At 49.1% G+C, this 16,181-nt stretch overlaps 1 protein-coding gene across 1 annotated transcript in view; it reads right to left on the reverse strand.

Annotated features, from left to right (window-relative positions):
* Nucleotides 1-288: 288 nt before the first annotated feature.
* Prr5l (proline rich 5 like) overlaps nt 289-16,181 on the reverse strand; it is a 59,463-nt gene continuing 43,570 nt past the window's right edge. Inside the window, exons 7-8 of the mRNA XM_059260999.1 lie at nt 14,098-14,224; nt 289-3,229 (exon numbers count right to left, since the gene is read on the reverse strand). Of these exons, the coding sequence (XP_059116982.1) occupies nt 2,829-3,229; nt 14,098-14,224 (528 nt within the window). The 3' untranslated portion in view covers nt 289-2,828. The remainder of the gene's footprint in view (nt 3,230-14,097; nt 14,225-16,181) is intronic.

A 16,181-nucleotide genomic window follows, 5' to 3' on the forward strand; every position in this document is an offset into this window, starting at 1 on the left:
TGCACCGTGGCCAGCATGCCCCGTGGCCAGCTGCACCGTGGCCAGCTGCACCGTGGCCAGCTGTACCGTGCCTGCAAATTCAGTCAAGACACACTTGAAGCACTCTGTACCACAGCACCAGTGGCATAAACAAAGCGACATTTATTGTATCTATTTTGAGAACAGACAATAAAAAGGGAGTTTAGTTTGTGATTCACTCAGAGCCCAGAGCTGGGTTACTCTGTCGCTAAACAACCTAGGGAACCCCTTGGCATAGATGATAGCCAAGAATCTCCCTGGCCTGGGGGGGTGGGGGGGAGCACTGGTTAAAACTGCTACAGGTGACACTCTTGCAATAGATCTGATGGCCAAAGCCCACAAATGCCATAAAATGTTGATGTGTACAGTCTGGGATACTTCTGTACTAACACCAGGTGTGTCTGTCCAAAGAGAAACTTGTAAACTGTTCAAAGTCAGCAGCAATGACGTTCAACAGCCTGTACACTTTCTATACCAGAGTCCGTGTATTATCCTGACAACTGCCGTCCACGACAGGGACATCCACGATACGGAAAAAGGCATATTTAAAACATGCACTGTTAATCTTATCAATGATAAAAGCAAGCCCAAACATGACTAATTCTTTTGTCTGGATGAATAAATAATCTCAAGTGTGTGCTTGGTGTACTAACAAGGACCTAGCCATCAGTTAAGTTAAATAAGCTGCAATGTTCTGCCCACTAACACACATTAATTAACTTACGGAGGTTATTTTAAAGGTTCTTTTTAGTGTGTGTGTGTGTGTGTGTGTGTGTGTGTGTGTGTACGTGCATGCGTGCACGTGCATGTATGTATGCACACCACATGAATGCAGGTGCCCTCAGAAGACAGAAGAGGGCATCACATCCCCTGGAACTGTGAGCTGCCTGATGTGGATGCTGAGAACTGAACCCATGTCTTCTGGTCTTCTGCAAGAGCAGAAAGTATCCTTGAGCACCAAGCCATCTATTTCTCCAGCCCCCAACTTGTAGACTTTAGACACCACATATAGAAAGATCAGGTTTTGCTTAAAATTCTCAAAGGAATTTGAACATTTCTCTTTGTGTGTGTGTGTGTGTGTATGTGTATAGATTCACACATTGTGTGTACATGGATGGGTGCATGTGTGTGTGCAAGTGCATGAGCACAGTGTGTAATATTTAGACATTTCTGTGACAGGTAAACATCTCTCTTTTGTCATTTTCTCTTGGAAGGACAAAATTAAAACATTTTTTTAAAATTAGATTTTTAAAGTAGAATGCATCAAAAGCACAGCTGTGGTCGTATTTCAGATCTTTGCCCACAAGGGTGACACTATCAAGGCTTAGATGAGCTTGAATGGCCTCTTCTTCTATTGGTGGGTTATATATTGAGATTCCATCAACAAAATTTCCAAAGACTGACCAGATCCTGAAAGGGCAGCACATGTCAAGAGCAGGATCAGGAGAAACTTTCTATGTTTTTCTGAGCTTCTATTAGCAAGACCAACAGACAACTATAAAGAGGAAGCCAGAGATTCAACATAGACAAAAAAGTTCCCTTCCCCAACCTGAAGAGAACATTAATAAGGACCGAGCACAGGAACAAAGCAAGCTGCCTCAAATAGCATCATGAGACAGACGTGACAGGAATCCCAGACATTTCTGCGTACTTCTGTAATCTCAGAGAATAAATGTCCTTCCAAATAAAACGTGCCCACATGCCCATGTCTCTCTGTCCATGTAAAAGCCCAGACACATTCCAGTCACTCTACTTCTCTGCTCAAGAGGCAGGCTTCTTGCTCCAGCATAGCCTTCCCTAGAAGCCAAGACACTTAGAACACAGGTCATTCCAGACACCGGTCTGGCTCCCCCAGAGCTCTGAGGTATGTGAGTCCTGTCCACTACTCAGCCTTTTGTTCTGAGCTATTTCACCACTTTTTGAAGGGGCCCACTGTGTTTAGTCTGCAAACACTCCACTGGAAATGAGCAGTGCAAGGTCCTATGTGCAAATATTCATGAACATTTTTTTTTCTAACAATACACGTTTTACAAATTCAAGTGAAATCCAGGTACAGACTAGGTCAGTTGCTGTCTTAGGCACAACAGGAAAGTGGTCAGTCCGTTCCTGAAACTAGAGGAGTAAGGCACCAGTGACGGAGAAGGCTCATTCCTGGAGACTGGGAAGAAGCCCGGAGAGCGACATGCTGAGGCTGAGTCCAAGACAGAGATCCTGCTAGGCTAAAGCCCTCTGTGTAGACAGCACATGACATCTGAACATACGTAAGGATGGACCCTCACCCACGAGTAGGATAATGCTTTCAAGGACACTGCAATTAAAGTAAGTGATAAGGACACAGTCCCAGGACCATGTGTGGCATGGGCTACAGTTGACTTCCATGTTATACAGAACCTCTACTACTCCTTCTACCCCTTGGCTTCTGCTTCATGGATCATTAGGGGAACGGCAAGGGCTGACACATTCAAGATGCTCATGTGTGGTCCCAGCTTCTGAGACAGTAATGCCAGAGCATTATATACTAGGAGCATCAGCCAGTCCAATAGGATGGGAAGGGCCCAGAGAAGAGGATCCAGGTGAAGCAGGTGAGGCTGGAAATCAGGAGAACAGTGGCATGAGGAGCTAGCCACAGACACCACAGTGCAGGGGGGTTACAGGTGTTTCCCGGGGGTATGGAGACTTGGCTTGTGCCCTAAGAAATAAGGCAGTGCCTCTCAAAGCAAGAGCCCCTTGGTGATCCATGGAGGAGATACATCCACATAGTCCTCATCCTGGCTACAAAGTAGGGATGCGGAAATCCTGGAGATGTCAGCTCAGCTGAGGGAAGCACAGTTCATCTCGGAGTCCTCCTGGCTGCCACTTGCTCCATCTTCTAGTTCCAGTTCATCAGGGCTATCGAGGATGCTGGGCTCACTGGAGCACTGGCGGTGTGGCGGTGGGAAGCTGGGCGGCAGGAGCAGGTGCTTGTCCTCGCTGTCAGCCTCCTCCCCTAACCCTGAGTGCATCATGGTGGCCATGGCCAGCAGCTGGATGTCCGAATGGGCATTGGCCACTGTGTGCCGCCGAACACTGCCACACTTCTCCAGGTACGCCTCACCTTCCTGCTCTGTTAGTGGAGTCAGGACCATCTCGTTCAGTGGCCGTCCAACTGAGGTCATCAGAGAGGCATAGTTGAGGACAGTCACCTTGGGCCGGATCCTGGAATGCCTCCTGGCTGCAAGAGAAAAGGGCAACAATGGCTGTGACTGGGGGAAGGTAACAGAGTGACCAAAAGCTTCTCCTCAGATGGAAGAAAAGGGAGGGAGAGGCTCAGCCTCTGGGAACAGCTTCAGGTGGGGCCCCGCTGAATACAATGGAGGACAGGACCATCTGCATGTCACACAGCTTTACCTGTTTACACCAGATCCTGTATCCAGTCAACTAGAACCCCACAATAAACGCTCACCTAAAACTTTCCTGAATGGAGTGGACACACACGCTTTCCAGGTGCTGCCTGAGCCTCACTGAATTGACCTTTAATTCCACAAAAACCCTCTTCTCTGAAGACTTACACATTAGCCAGGGCTTCAGAACCCTGCTCAGAAGGTGACATCTGCAGGGTCAGGAGGGCTGGGGTGACTCAGGGAAATGGTTGCCTTGCAAGTATGAGGACCTGAGTCTGATCCAAGCAAAAAGGCCAGACGTAGTGAGCTGCCAAGTCCAGAGATGGGGAGGTGGAGACAGACAGATCCTCGGTACTGGTTGGCCAGCCAGCCTAGCCTAGCCTATCTGGCAAGTTCCAGGCCAGTGAGGAACCCTTTCTCAAAGCGAACAAACTCAAACCAAAAACCAAACAAACAAACAAACAAAAGCCCAGGGGCTGCGGAGATAACTTAGTGGATAAAGCACTTGCTGAAGAAGCGTGAGGACCAGGGTTCGGATCCCCAGAACCCATGTAAATACCAGGTGGGTATGGTGGCTGCACTCAGAAGGCAGAAACAGGAGATCCCTGGAGCAAGCTACCGAGCTGGACTAACCCGTATCAGTGAGCTCTGGGTTCAATTGAGAGCCCCTGTGGCCATGCATAAAGTGGAGAGTACTCAAGAAGATTCTCAATGTCAACCTTGGGGTCTACAAGTGTTGCTTTTTCAGCACTGTGTTCCAGAAACTGCGGAAGCTTTATATGCATGAGGCTTTGTGGTACAAGCCTGTTACCCCAGCTACGCAGGGAGCTGAGGCATGAGGATCTCAAGTTAAAAGCCTGCCTGGGCTACAGAGCAAGTTCAAGGCCTATCTGAGCAAGTGAGACTCTGTCTCAAAATATAAAGTTTAGACAAGGCTGGTGGTGTAGCTCAATGCTAGAGCATTTACCTAGCACAAATGATGACCTAGGTTTAAATCTCATAGCCACAAAAAAAAATTTAAAATGTTTAGTATGCATTTTTGGACTACTGCTAGAAAGCTGAACCTAAATCATAGCATACGGAGACATTGTTAGTGTCTACTTTAAAGAGAAAAAAACTGAGTATCAGAGAGCTAGGAATTTACCCAAGGTAACAGAGCTAGAGCACAGTCAAGCTGGGGCTCCGATGAGTTTGGCATCACTCCGGACCCTGCTTTCCCTGGCTGCCCATACAAAGCCAACAAGAAATGTTACAGGCAAAGCACCTTTAGGGAAGGACAAGTCAGTGGGGTTCACAGGCGGGGAAAAATGTCTAGGACCATCAGAAACCTGGCCAAAGATGTACACTGGAGACATACAGAGTGGTAGAAGGTCCTGAAGAGGACAGAGGAGGACCACATTCTGAATGGTGAGAACAGCCTGAGCAAGTCGCTGGATGAGCCTCAGGGTCACAGCCTTGCAGGAACTCGACGTATAGGAACAATGAAGCTGTGCCCATCCAGGTCGCCTAAGTGTGTCTGTCCTAGGAGGGCCCCTGTGATGACAGATGGAAGTCTCTGTGACACATGGGAGAGGCTATGTGTCACACAGGAGAGAGGACAGAAGAGGGTGTGCTTCAGGAAAGGGCCCTAGCAGGAGGTGGAGTGTGGGCTACTGCCAGAAAAGCCAGGGAGGGTGCAGAGACACATGGGAAAAGTCAATGCCAGTATCAGAGTACAGAAAAGAGGTGGTTCACAGGAGAGAGACCCACAGTGATGAAGGGGAAGGTGACAATGGGCTCAGGACACCAGTCACTGATACCACAGAACTCAAAGGGATGGGCTGTGGACGAGCAGGACTTGGGTGACTTGAGCCAGCACCCTCTGGACTCTGGTAATAAGAAAGGCCACCCCACCCATGGGTGCTCACCAAGAGGCTGGTGTCTTGGAGAAGGAATTATATACGGAATGCCAAGGAACAATAAAAAAGAATCTGTGCATAGTACTTGTCCCCCAGAGACAGCCACTTCTATAATGTTCAGTTTCTTAGAACAGCCATGGGCTACTTTTATGACCATGAAAATGGACACTTCTTCAACAGAAGCACCAAAGACTTCACAGCAGCAAGGACCCAGCTAAAGAACCATCATCGAAACACTGCCACTAGGAACAACTCATTTCTCACACTACTTTTACAACCACGCACTGTGGGCTGGCTGCAGGGAAAACCCACAATCAGCCTGGCAGAAGCTGGGCCCAACAGCTTCAGAGGACATGTGCTAGAAGTCCTTCTCTGTTACCGAGGCAAGGCATCGATCTGCAAAGGTGGGGTGTGTGCAGAAGCCAGAGCCAAGAGAAGACGGGAGCTTTCTCCGTTTCAGCTGTGAACACATACACTCCCAGGAGCTGGGTGATCCTCTAGATGGGGAAGAAAGCACCCCACTGCTATGAGGTTGAGTTACTACATGTGGCTAACACCTGAGACGGACAGATTCTCCAGGGCGGGCCATCCATGCAGAGGACAGAGCTGGAGCAGGGGCTGGGGCTGGAGAGGACACAGGAGAAGTTGAGGGAATGCAGACTCCATGTGCGTCGCTGAGACATACTGCATCTCTAGCCGAAGGATTTTTCACGGGCCTCAACCTGCTGGAATGAGCCCAGAAAAGGTGTCTCTGAGGGTTTTCTGGACATCATTTATTTCTTCACTGCAGTCAAGTCATTGAAGGGTTCCACAGGCAGTGAATGAACAAAAGGCCACTCGGCTGCAGCTGAAAAGCGCTGAGAATTGAAGCCAGAGTGAGACTGAGACAGTCTTGCGGGGGAGTGGGGAGAGAGTGTGTCCGGGGAACCATGCTGCCTTAGCCTTCAGCAAACACTTCCAGAACAACACTTTGCCAAATGCTGCACTAACTGTGCAGAAAAGCTGGGGGTCCAAGTCCAGCTGCAGCTATGTGCGGGGTGCCCAACAAGTGCTGGGTACTGTGCCCAGGAGATGCTTCCCCAACAGCATCTCCTCCCGGCGTGTGGCAGAAGATGAACATGAAGTCTGCAGTCACAATTACATACAGAGACTCAAGTCTGGGGCCCCACAGCAGAGCTCCTGCTTGTGACCTTCACAAGCTAGAAAGAGATCAGGTTGTTTGAGTAGCAGTAACAGGGCATTACAGGAAAGCTTCTGGTCAAGAGGAAAGCATCTCTGGTCTGCTGAGAGACTTGCTATTTTAGTTGGTCAAGGTCTATGACCTGGCCAAGGATTACCCCTAGCAAAGCCGGGTCAACTTGAGCCATGCTAAAGAGATAGGCAGCATTATCATCCCTTCCCTTCAGTGAGATGCTCTATTTCCTTCTCAGAAGCCCCGCCCCTGCCTGAAGCTCAGCTGGGTCTGCCGACCTTTCTGAGAAGGTATAACTTTTTCTGGCCCCCACCCCGTTCATGTTGAGATGTTGACTGGAACACAAGTATGCTTTCTGCTGCTACAGGCTTCCTTGCTCTTTCTCTAATGCTCCAGCCCCTGTCATGTGGCTGCTTGCTGCCATGCGGTGTACCTCCATTCCAGTAACTCAAACGGCATGGCCGCACCCTGCCCCCTGCCTCCTCCATTTTCCTCCTCCAGGTTGAGCTTTACAGCTTGCCTGTCCTGAATTGTTTTGTTTGCTTCTTCTGCTTCTTCTTCTTCTTCTTCTTCTTCTTCTTCTTCTTCTTCTTCTTCTTCTTCTTCTTCTTCTTCTTCTTCTTCTGCTGCTTCTGCTTCTTCTTCTTCTTCTGCTGCTTCTTCTTCTGCTTCTTTTCCTTTTAATATTTTTCTCCATTCTTTGAAATTCCATGCATGATGTTTTGAGAATATTCACCTCCAACTCCTCTCCCTAAGTCAAACCAGATCCACTCACCCTCCACCCCCTACCAACTTTGAATCCTTTTATTTTTGGATTTTTTTCATGACAGGGTTTCTTAGTGTAACTCTGGCTATCCCAGAACTCACTTTGTAGACCAGGCTGACCTCTAACTCAGATCTCCACCAGCCTCTGCCTCCCAAGTGCTAGGATTAAAAGCTTAAGTGACCACTGCCTGACTTTTTTTTTTTTTTTTTTTTTTTGGCTAATAGGAGTTTTTCATTTCAACTCCAATAAAATTGTTCTTCAACTTTCTCTTAAAATTATTTTATTAATGAGCTCAAGAATCCCAAGAGGGGATCCTGGTTTTCCCTGATATCAATGTGACAAATGTCAGAGCAGAGATAACACGAGTATCCTGGGAACCCAGGTAATCCTGTATGTGGTGTGTGTGTGTGTGTGTGTGTGTGTGTGTGTGTGTGTGTGTGTGTGTTATATGTGTACACGTGTGTGGACATGCATACGAAGGAAGGCCGAGAGGCTGCCATCTGTATCTCTCTCAATCATTTCTCCACCTTATTCTTTTGAGACTGGCTCTCGCGCTGAACCTGGGCCTCACCAATTCAGTTAGACTAACTGGCCAGAAAAGCCTCAGGGATCCTGTACCTGGGCTTAAAGGTGTACCACCATGCTCAACTTTTTCAACGTGGATTCTGGGGGATTAGGTTTGAGTCCTTACCCTTGCATGGCAAGCACTTTACTGCCTGAAGAGAGGTCTTGAAGAGAGAGCACTTCAGATTGAGGTGCGTACTGGGGACACACAGACCTCTCTCGGGCCTGGGGTACAAAGAAGCATGTGTCCCATGCCTTGCACAGTCTAATAACAGTACAGCATGACAAGTGTCTGTGTTAGAATTCCTAGCCACTCCCCCATGACCACACATGCATTGGCAAGATGCTTAGTCATCCCAGGGCCTTACGTCCTGCGTTATCCTTGTGCTGCATGATCAGGTAATTTGCGTGCAGCGTGATCACGTAATCTAGGCACATGCTATGTAAGCTCATATGCGCATGTGGGGGGGAGGATCTATAAAAGTGGGTCCTACTCCTCATCCCTCTGCCCTTTTTCTTCCTGCATGATCTTTCCATAGGCCTAAGCACCCTTCTATTCCCTTCCCTTAATAAACTCTCCTGGCGGGTTTTGTTGTGGCTTTTCTCGCACGGTAAACAGAGCCGCTTAATGAATAACAGTTTGGAGTCCAGGGAAAGATTAGTGGGTGACCTCACACCTGGAGGAAGAGTGGGGGACAAGCTGCCCCTAAGGAGCCCATAATACAACATGGCATAACACTGCTTGGCCCCGCCCTCAGCACTGTTTCATCCTCCTGCTCTCTCCCAGCACTCTTCCCACATGACCTCCTCTCTTACCCTGCAGTCACTTGCAAGAGAGGCCTCTGCTTTCTGGAAGAATGTTTGGGTTCCCAAGATGGTGCTGGCACAGCCAAGGCCACAGGAGCCTCATGGTTTGCCACCAAGTGTCCTGGCACACAGTGCTTCCTTAGTGAGTTGCCAGTCACCAGAGCTAATCCTCAGATAAGTCAGCAGAACAGTGACTCCATCAGTCAACCCTACCGGGCTCCTTGGGAAGCCTGAAAACCAAAGGCTGGGACCTGACAGGTAGCTAGCTTCCCACCCTTGGGCTCATTATCTTCTTCTTCTCTTTTTCTTTGTACCAGGGATGGCAGTCCCATGTCCCCAGCGGAAAGGGAACGGGGTCTCCCACTAAGGGACTGACTGTGACTGTCTTCCTAGGAACACCTGAGACCTAAAGACTGGGCTGTCCTGGCGATGAGGGCACTCCTGCAGGGAGAGGCTGGTCTGCCACCTCAGCTGGCACTCGCTCTCAGGCCATTTCCCCTTCCTCCTTGACTTCCACAAGGTAGGGCGGGCAGAGCCTTTATTCACTGCTCACAGGCCCCCAGCCGAGCCAGCCTTTCATCCCTGTGAAAGCCAGCAATGACAGTTCCTTTCAGACTCCTCGAGAGGCAAAGCCTGTGTAGGGAGGTCCTTTATTGGGGGATTGGCTCCCCAACAGGCCTTTGATCTTCTCGGCTCCCAGAATGCCCCCGCCTACCAAAGCCATTGAGGGCTCCTGCTCTAGTCCCGAACCTGAAAGGCCCAGACGGCCTTTGTCATGCAGAGAAGCTAGTGTCCAGCTACGGGGCAAGCTACAGAGGGGCCCCAGGGATACAAAGGAGGGAGGGTGGGGGAGGCTCGGGCTTTTGTGAGGGAGGAATCTAGCCTCCGAAAGTCTGCGGCAGAGGAGGGGCCCTGAGAGGCTCAGGAAACCTCAGGCAGCTCAGGAATTTGGGTAACATGAAAGGCAGCGCTTGGGTCAGGCCTCCACACTGTGTGTTTGCTGTTCTTTTAGTTTCACGCTGCCTTCCTCACCTGATACCGCCATTGTCCTCTGGTAATAATAATAAAAAAAAAATGAGGCTTTAGAGAAGCGGGTTTGCACACCACATGCACGCACACGCACACACGCTCACACTCCATTTGGGACCTTGGATTAGATCACTTATCTGTTGCTCTAAAGCAAGACTCCCTGTCCTGGTACAGCTCCAGGTGCAGCAAGTCACGGCCCCAGCATCTCTGGAGTCGAAGATGCAGGGCACACGGCAGGGATACAGGGTAAGTACCGTTCTGGCCTGCAAAGCTGGGGTATTTCCCAGGGACCCCAAGAGTAACGGCAGCACCACCCTCCTCAGGCCATGCACACCTGCCAACAGCCTGGACAGGAGTATGCAGCATGGCCACTGGCTGAGTGGCTTTTCAGATGATGTCCCAGCCACCTTGACAAACCTCATGCTGCTCTGGTCTCGGGAGCCAGGGCACAGCTTTGCCCCAGATAAAAGGATCTCTCGTGACTCCAGTGTGACTCTTAAAATTTTTTCACTGTCCATTTTTTAAAGAATTATGTGTATATATGTGTGTCCATGTGTGGGTGTGCACCTGAGTGAATGGCCCACAGGGGTCAGAGGTGCTGTAATCTCCCTGGAGCTAGAGCTACAGTGGCTTGTGGTGGCTTCTAGAAACTGGCCTTGGGCCTTCTGCCAGAGCAATATGTGTTCTTAATCTTTGAGCCTCTCCAACCTCTCCATTATTGTCTTTAATACCCAGACCGAATGAACAGTACTTTCACCATCAATAGAGGTCTGTGTCCCCAAAGGGTAGGGAAGGTCACCTCAGCTTTTAACATGCAGAGGTCTGCGATGAAATGTCTGGCCTGGGACACCTCCTGGACTGAGGGATAGAAGGGCAGGATCACCAATACTACTACGCCCCGATGAACTCATGTCCTCAATGCTGACAGTGCTGAGGTGGGGATGGGAGGGTGTCAAGGGCAGCTGCAGAAGCTCAAACATCTTAGCTTTGGGGTCCTAACTCAAAGGGCCCAGCGACTTTAGCCCTTATAACGCAGGAATGGTGACCCTGCTCCACAGCTGGCCCACACAGTGTCTACTATTTGGCCTGTGACCAGCACTATTTCTTGCCACTAGTGACTCCGAATCTCTGAAGCTCCTTCAGTTCCTCAAGTCTCCAGCCTCCGGCTCTCCCACCCCCCCCTGGCCCTCCCACCCCCCCCCTGGCCCTCCCACCACCCCCTGGCCCTCCCACCTCCCCCTGGCCCTCCCACCTCCCCCTGGCCCTCCCAGTGGTCCTTCCTGACTGGATTGTCTTCCAGCTAACTCCTGCACATCCTACACCTCCCCAAACAGACCTCAATTCCTTCAGGGAGCCTTCCCCAGTGTCCCGTCTGGGTGGTCCCTGTGCTTCCGCGTCAGAGCATCCATACACAGATGAGTCTCCGCCTTACCCTGGCCCTCACTGGACTGTGGGCAGGAATAGATCCCATTTTGCTCACTAGCACATCTGCAGCAGCACACACGGTGCCTGGAGGGGAGGCTGACGACACATCTGCTGAGATTATTAACTGGAATAACCATAATTTTTAAATTGCTCCAATAGGATAATAGCCACCCTCTGTCCCTTTCAAGACAAAGTCCCTTTCAAAAATAAGGACTGGGCTGGCAGAATAGCTCAGCAGGTAAAGGTGCCTGTCACCAAGCCTGGCAGCCTGAGTTTGAACTCCAGAACCCACATGATGGGAAGAGAAAATGACCTCCCATAAGCTGTTCTCTGACTTCCATACTAAGGTTGTGGCATGCATGGATGGACATGTGTGTGTGTGCATGCATGAGTGCATGCGTGCACACAAACACACACACACATAAATAAATAAATAAATAAATAAATAAATAAATAAATAAAATGTAATTTTTAAAAAAATACACTGTCCTTCATACAAGAATAAAGTCTCAGGCCTCGCCTTATCTGACAAAAGTATGTATTATTCCTATTTGGGCTGGAGAGCCAGAGGTAGCTCCTCTTAGAGTTCTTATATCTACCTTTGTTCCAGGCTTGGGAAACCAGAATATGCCTCCTCAAAACATGAAGTGGTGGCTGAAGAGATGGAGTAGCACTTAAGTGTACTGACTGCTCTTCAAGTAAACCCAGATTCAATTCCCAGAAGCACATGGTGGCTCAAAACCACCCATAACTCCAGCTCCAGGGGAGTCAATGCCCTTTCCTGGCCTCTTTGAGCACTAGACACACATACAGGCAAGGCCCACACACATAAAACAATAAGTAATTTTTAAAACATGAAAGATTAGTGAAGTAAAGACAATGGAGAAGCAGGTCCAAGCTAGAGGATCAGAAGTTCAAGACCATCCTCAGCTACATAGTAAGGCTGAGGCCAGCCTGGGCTACATAAGACCCTGTTCTCAAAAATTATTGTTCTTTATTAAAGCTGTTACATAAACAGGGACTCAAAGCCAACTGTTTGAAAAGTTCTTGTTCCCTGGATTCTCTCCTGCATGTGAGAACACATGTTTTAATACACTTGTTTGTTTTTCTCGTTAATCTGTTACAGGGATCTGTTCCAACTAAGAGCTTATGGGGGTTGAAGAAAAGTTATTTTTCTTCCTCTCTGTTGGCGTTAGGCCCTGACTATGGTAGAGTTCTTGGCATAATTCAGCTAACCTGCTGGCATCCTGACATCTCCCTGGGTGCCCATCCCTGAGATGACACGAGCCCAGGCAGTAATAAGGAAGGAAGGCTCCATGGAGACTGCAGCAATATAGCATCCAGCTTAGGGCAGAGGGTGGGAGGTTGTCTTCCTTCAATAGCTTTCTGATCTTAAGTCAAGGGGGTGAGGAAGAGAGCAGAGATCGAGGCTGTGGAAAGACCTGGGGGTCGGCTGACTGGAGCCAGCCTCCTCCAGTCTGTACCCCCAGAGAGACAGGACCAGGGCCAGGAAAACTGCCAGCAGAAGGCTCAGCCTGCTACACCGAGAGACCCAGGAAGGGCAGCAAGCTCCCTGGAGACTGCTCCTTGCCTCCTTGGCTTTGAAGCTCAACGACAGCTCTATCACAGCAGAAAGAGGGCCGAGAGATTCCCATCCAGGTGATGTTTCCTGCTCTGCACCTTTCTGTGGGTGCCGGCCGCCCAGGCTTGGGAGTACAGCTGCCTGCATGGGTCTAGCAATCATGCTCGAATACCTGCTGTATTGCTGCATGGCTAGATGTCAGGCACCACTGCAGACGCTGAAGACGGAAATAAGCAAGTGAGTGTCTGCACGTTAAGTGCTTACATCTCAGGCAGTGACCGGAGTCTTTATCACAAGCCTTTCACAGGGCTGTTTCCACCAAGACCGTGGTTTTATTGGGAACTATTCTACAGTAGATGGTACTACATCATCAGCCACTTCTTCTGAGACCATCAAGACTGTGCTCTCACTGGGAGAAGGACCAGATTTGACTCCCCTCTGGATACTTTAAAGAGACTAGGACAGAACCTGGACTGTAGTAGCTTTATGGTCACCAAAAGGGGGGCCCCAGGAGAATTTATCCCCAAACCCAGGAACCTCACCCCTTGTAGTGAAAGACCTTGCAGTACCTATGGAAACAGAGTGAGGACAGCAGATGAAAGATCTGGCTGTGTGAGTGACATGGTAGCTTCACATGCTGAGCTGCTGTCAAGGGAAGAAATATAATGGGTGGGTGTCCACTCATATGAGTGAAGGGTGTTGTATTGGCTAGTTTTATGTCAATTTGACACAAGCTAAAGTCATCTGAGAAGAGGCAACCTCAAATAAGAAAATGCCTCCTTAAGATCTGGCTGTAGGCAAGCCTGTATGGTATTTGCTTAACTAGTGATTGATGGAGGGAAGGCCCAGCTCATTGTGGGTGGTGTCATCCCTAGGCTGGTGGTGGTCCTGGGTTCTATAAGAAGGAAGGCTGAGCAAGCCTCAGGGAGCACGCCAGTAAAAAGCACCCCTTTATTGTCTCTGCATCAGCTCCTGCCTCCGGGTTCCTGTCCTGCCTGAGTTCCTGCCCTCACTGCTTTGAATGATGAACTGTTCCATGGAATGGTGGGTGAAATAAACCCTTTCCTCCCCAAGTTGCTTTTGTTCATGGTGTTTGATGATAACAATAGTAACCCAGACTAAGGCTGGCATAATTTTTTAAAAAAAAATACAGTTTCTAGTATTAGATACAAGAAAATTAATGTCCAGGCACATTCAAAGATCAAAGGTATGGATAAGACAGGTAACTACTACAGGGGCCGGGATCAGTCTCTGAGAAAGACTGGTAGAGGGGCAGGATTGCTGCCACATGGCCTAGGAACATCTGTAATTAACAAACCAAGATTTGCACCGGCCTTCACTGACACAAAGCGCTAGGCAGACAATCGGTGCTCAGTACCATGTAGTGGGTATTATTATCCCCAAGCCTCTAGACTTTAGAGCTATGTTCTTCTTACCCAGTGAGTACGTGGGGCCTGTGCAGCTGCGGTCCCCACTGATGCCAAGGAAGGGAGACACCACCTGCTTCACCAGCTCCTCCAGCTGCAGATAGCCCTCACTTGGGCCTGTGGGCTCGTGAACACTCTACAAATAAACACCCAAGACAGATAAAGGTTAGTGAGAAGTGTCGCAGCTGTGGACACCTGTCAGCGCCTGCCAGTGGCCCTCCTCCGAGTACAAGGCAGTGTTGGTCACAGTTAGGCTCCCGGTGGTTAGAATGAAGGAAACAGGCCAGAAGCGCTGGTCGTCTGTCCCAAGTCAATGGATGAGAATGAAGGAGCACAGGAAATGGAGACGAGGAATAGGAGGAAGGGGAAGGATGAATGCAAGACTTGGAGCTGGATGCCTCTCCCAGGTCCACGGGCCATGGGGACGCAGCTTGCACTGACCCTTTCAGAGGCAGCAGTCCCCAATCCTCAGCCCCTCTGCCAGGCTGCCTAGCAAAACACAAATGACAGCTTTTCCTGACCCAGGACAAAATGAAGATGCAGGGCCCTGAGGTGAAAAATTAATAAGAATGCTGAGTGGAAGATGAGAGATTAATTAAACCAGAAACGAAGAGGCAAGTGGATCTCTGAGTTCAAGGCCAGCCTGATCTACAGAGCAAGTTCTATGACAGCCAGAGCTACTGCATGGAGAAACCCTGTCTCAAAAAAAAAAAAAAAAAACAAACCAAAACAGTATCTGGGTTCTCCCAGGACAGTGTATGTAACATAGTCCTAACTATGGCTCTAAAGGGGCAGGTGGCAAGGTCCAACAATTATGCCACCCACGGAGGAGTGGAAAGCTTACCCATAGCACACAGGCACTTCACAAAAGCACTGTATGTGAGCTGGGTGGTAGTAGCACATGCCTTTAGTCCCAGCAGAACCAGGCACATCTCTGTGAGTTTGAGGCCAGCCTGGTCCACAGAGTGAGATCCAGGACAGCCACCAAAGCTACACAGAGAAACTCTGTCTCTAACAATCTTTCCAATGACCAGAAATAAAGACCAGGAGGAGGCTTAGGAAACTTGCCTAGTATAACACAGCCAACAAATGATAAGAACAAAGAACAATAACAACAAAAAAAACCCCTAGACTGGAACCCAAGCTACTGGGCTCTGAGCCCACGTGACTGTCACTTGTTACCAGGTTAGAAAATGGAGGAAGAGCACTGAAAAGTCCAGGACAGGAGAGAGGAAGAGTTTCAGCAGTCCAGCAGGGCCGGAGCCCTCACGCTAAGCCTTGGGTAAAAGCCAACCAAAATAAATGCATGGCAGCCAAAACGGGAAAGGGGCTGGCAAAAACCTGCTTCCTAGAAAACCAGCAGCTAGAGCTGGAGAGATGGCTCAGTGGTTAAGAGCACTGGCTGCTCTTCCAGAGCACCCGGGTTCAATTCCCAGAAACCACATGGTGGCTCACAACCATCATATAGTGGGATCTGATGCCCTCTTCAGGCAAAAATTCAATAGAGCACTTATATACATAAAATAAGCAAGAAAAGATGTGTGTATTCTGGATATTATTGCATATCAGTGGGATAATATAGTATGTAGCCTTAAAAAAAAGAAAAACCAAATAAATATTAATAACAATAAATAAAAGTGACAGTTACACTTTAAAAAAAAACCAGCATGTTCCCTGTGAACTATTTCTCACTGGAAAGGGTGTGAAAATGTGCTCTCCTGATGAGGGATGGCAAAGACCCAGAGACCACCAGGAAAGGGACAAGGGCCTAAGGAGGCTCCAGGGGTCTCTATAGCCAGAAAGATTATCTCCTCAAATTCTCCAAAACAGACCCTGAATGGCTTTCCTTAAAAACAACACAAAGCTCACCATGGCCCCCAAGTTGTCTGTGGAGTGAAGCAGGCTGGTCCCGCTCCTGCAGATTAGGGATTGGACGGATGAGATGTGGTTCCTAGGAAACAGACTCTCCCTTGGTCCTCCTCAGCTACATCAAATGAGATGCAGATGCTTGGGTGTTGGGTGGTTTAAGGAAACAAAAAACCTAAGAAGAAGCTACAGGTGTATGCAGAGCTTGCAGTCTGGGACTAGAAAGG

The sequence above is a fragment of the Peromyscus eremicus genome, chromosome 4 (assembly GCF_949786415.1).
Source record: "Peromyscus eremicus chromosome 4, PerEre_H2_v1, whole genome shotgun sequence".
In the NCBI taxonomy this organism is placed as follows: Eukaryota; Metazoa; Chordata; class Mammalia; order Rodentia; family Cricetidae; genus Peromyscus; species Peromyscus eremicus.